General features: G+C 41.3%; 1 protein-coding gene across 1 annotated transcript; it reads right to left on the bottom strand.

Moving 5' to 3' along the window:
* Window positions 1-723: 723 nt before the first annotated feature.
* Window positions 724-2,939, bottom strand: hand2 (heart and neural crest derivatives expressed 2). The gene is made up of 2 exons (XM_071407405.1): window positions 1,830-2,939; window positions 724-1,415 (listed from the first exon to the last, which is right to left on the bottom strand). The coding sequence occupies exons 1-2, from the start codon at window positions 2,364-2,366 to the stop codon at window positions 1,317-1,319; spliced, it is 636 nt and encodes a 211-aa protein (XP_071263506.1). The 5' UTR covers window positions 2,367-2,939; the 3' UTR covers window positions 724-1,316.
* Window positions 2,940-3,282: the final 343 nt, after the last annotated feature.

Here is a 3,282-nt window from a genome sequence, read left to right as displayed (position 1 = left end):
AGTCGTCATGATAATAATAAGATGCCTGTAATCAAGGAGGAAAATGACAACAATGCGCTGTGTTACATGTTGTTGAAGCATGGATACATTTCCTGGTGATTCTGTTGAATTGGTCATAGCCCCCATGAACATAAACAATAATATAATTTACCTTTATGGCAGCTTATTGCTGACCGAAAAGACCACAAAGTAATTATTCGTCTGGCGCACTACACATGAATCTTCTGTCCACCCAAATAGATATTTAGTTTCATTGTAAGCTGTTTCTTAGACTATATTTATCTCCTACACGATCACCTATGTCAGAACCCGCATGTTCTAATAGGCTACAAACACGAGACAGACAGTTTCTCCTGCGCGTGGGTATGTTTCTGTTTCTACTTGAGGAGCTGTTGTGGATGTATCGCGTGAGCGCTGTTTGACAGGACTCGGGAAGGGAGAGCCCAGGCAAGCCTAAAGGCCTTAGTTTGAAATCAAATTGAGGCCTAGGCTACCTCTAATCAAACAGAACATGCATGATTTAATTTTTACAATAGCTATATCATACTTTTATTTCTATTCGAGGGAAAAAGCTACCTTCTCTGCTAAGACGCAAATGTTTTTTGAAGAATATGTCATACCTTGCAAGCGATATTTTACATTGAATGAGTTTGGTATAGAATAAACCCTTTAAAGTCTGCCTCGTATTTTCACTTTAATTATGCAACAAGGTGGTTGACTTTGTTTAAAAAAAAACAGTGGTTTATTGAATTAATTACATTGTTTACATCTCAAATATGATTTAAATTCCACGTCTCTGGACGGAAGTGCAATTGAGTGGACTAAACAGTTGTTTAAAACACTATCAAATACTGTATACGACCACAAAAATGACAACATAACACTTCATGACTTTTTTTCCCAAATAAAACATTCGCTTGAACTGCAACCACGACATCAGCCAAACACCATTGATATTTATATCGAAAGAGAGATAGATGGAGATAGAAAGAGAGATAGATGGAGATAGAAAGAGAGATAGGGATAGATTGAGAACGACTTCACATACACCATAGTGTCCAATATTTCTGTTTGGTTTACTCTTGGGACAACAACAAACATCCAACCAACAACATCAGACAATGACAAAGTCCCTTACCAAAGGGTGTTGTATCTCCTCCTCTTAAAAATGGAATGTTTTTTTCTTCAAATATCCACTCTCCGTAGCGGCAATTGCACATAAATATTCCATTAAATAACGTGAGAGTACAAATAAAAGCCTAGAAGAAGACTTTTTCATCATTTCAAGTCTTTTTTTGAGAGGAGAAGAAGGATATTCACTGTTTGAGTTCCAAAGCCCAGACATGCTGCGGCCAACCAGTCCTTCCTTTGGTTTTCTTGTCATTGCTGCTCGCTGTGTTTTTCAAAACGTCACTCTGTTGGAAACAAGGAAAAGTCAGATGTATGTTATTGTTGTCGAGAAGTACTACTTTCTTGCCACTTATCACCACTTCTCTCCGGCATTCAAGGCTGTTATTCGGCCTACTGTGGCGTGGGAGCCTGAAGTTGTTATTACTAAATTATTATGACAATTATAATATATTTACAGTATTTTATAACGCCAGTTTAGAACAGGTATAATTTAGCAACTTTGTCTCCATAAAACCAGTATTATTGTCGCATATGTCGTGATATTATAGGCCTTAAGGTTGTAGCCTATTGAGTTTCACAGCATAGGCTACTACAAACCTAGATAATAAGCAAATGTATGATCTATAATGTCAAGCCTTGCAGGAGGCTACTCTGTGTTTGCATAAGCATGCATAACTGAAATTACGAATTTGTCTTACCACTTCTTTCTTTCTCCTCTCCTCCTTTGCTTCTGTCTTTTTGAAGTCCGCTTTGAAGGCCTCTGCGTCGCCGTTCTGCTCGTCCTTGTCCAGAATGTCCATGAGGTAGGCGATATAACTGGTAGCCAACCGGAGGGTCTTTATTTTGGACAGCTTAGTATCCGCAGGAACATTGGGGATGCAATCCCTGAGCTCCGAGAAGGCGCTGTTGATGCTCTGAGTCCTGCGCCTCTCCTTTCGGTTTGCCGTAGGTCTCCGTTTCACCGGCCGAGGTCCCATCCCGATCCCAGCGACGCCAGCCCCGGGGATACCACCTCCGTAGTGTGCGTGGTCTAACGCCGGGCCCCCGGTGGAGTATTCGGGGCTGTACGAGGGTGCCATACTGTAGTCTGGGGGAGACATCTCCGGGTGGCTTATCAGCCAACCGTGGAAGTAGGGGTTCTCTTCGTGGCAGCGGCTTGCAGCTGCTGCTGCCGCGAAGGAGTAGCCGTCATGATGCATCACCGGATGGTGAGGGAATCCACCAACTAAACTCATGGCGACACAGCAGTAGACCAAAAACGGTGCTACTAACGAACCACGAAACGAATACGCGTTCGCGCTCTCCGATTAATGTCAGGTTCTCCAAAATATTTTAGGAAAATAGGCTATTCTCATAAAACGTAACTTGGTTCAGTTGGTCATTTGAAAAGCACTGCTATTTATATTTGTCCAATATAGACACCTTAACGAAACTTCAGCAATGCATGCGTTTTTAGACGTTATTTTTTTCTGTTTTGCTGGTCTATGGTGTGGAATATAGAAGAATGGTGTCAGCTACTTACACGTTTTTCATAATTTGTCCATTTCCAACGTGAGAAAGTTCCTTCTTTTCCATTACGGAGACAGACAGTGCATGTTTCGCCTGATGAACTGCGTCCTCAAGCACTTCGGGTCGAGCTTTTCCCCTCCAAACTCTTTATGGATTCCAGACCAAATTCATTAAATAGGGCGTCAGATAACAAAAAAGTTCTAAATCCCAGCTGCTATAGTGTGCACTGCACGCAATACACAGCCTTTCAGTTGAGCACACAACCAGAATTCATCCGTTTGATCTCCATGTCACAGCTTCATCTTTAGAACGACTTGGGTTAATATATGTCGTCAAGACCACTCTGAGCCAATCACGTCTTAGAGGAGGAGGGACATAACCTACATTGCTGGGTGTTTTCGCTCCTACATTTCAAAGGCCCCTCTTAAGCATTGGCAGCCTCGACATATTTTATTAATGACATTAAGATTGTGAAAAATCCATACACCGCCTAATTAGACTATTGAAATTATAAAATCATCAAGAAAATGAGAGGTATGGACGTTTGTTTGCCTTCAAATGTCAACGTTAGGGGCTGTTGTATAATTTTAAGAATGATAGGCCTATGATTAGTGGTAGGCTATTACTATTTGTGGTTTGCAC

The sequence above is a fragment of the Salvelinus alpinus genome, chromosome 6 (genome assembly GCF_045679555.1).
Source record: "Salvelinus alpinus chromosome 6, SLU_Salpinus.1, whole genome shotgun sequence".
In the NCBI taxonomy this organism is placed as follows: Eukaryota; Metazoa; Chordata; class Actinopteri; order Salmoniformes; family Salmonidae; genus Salvelinus; species Salvelinus alpinus.
This window is presented reverse-complemented; position numbering and strand designations above follow the sequence as displayed.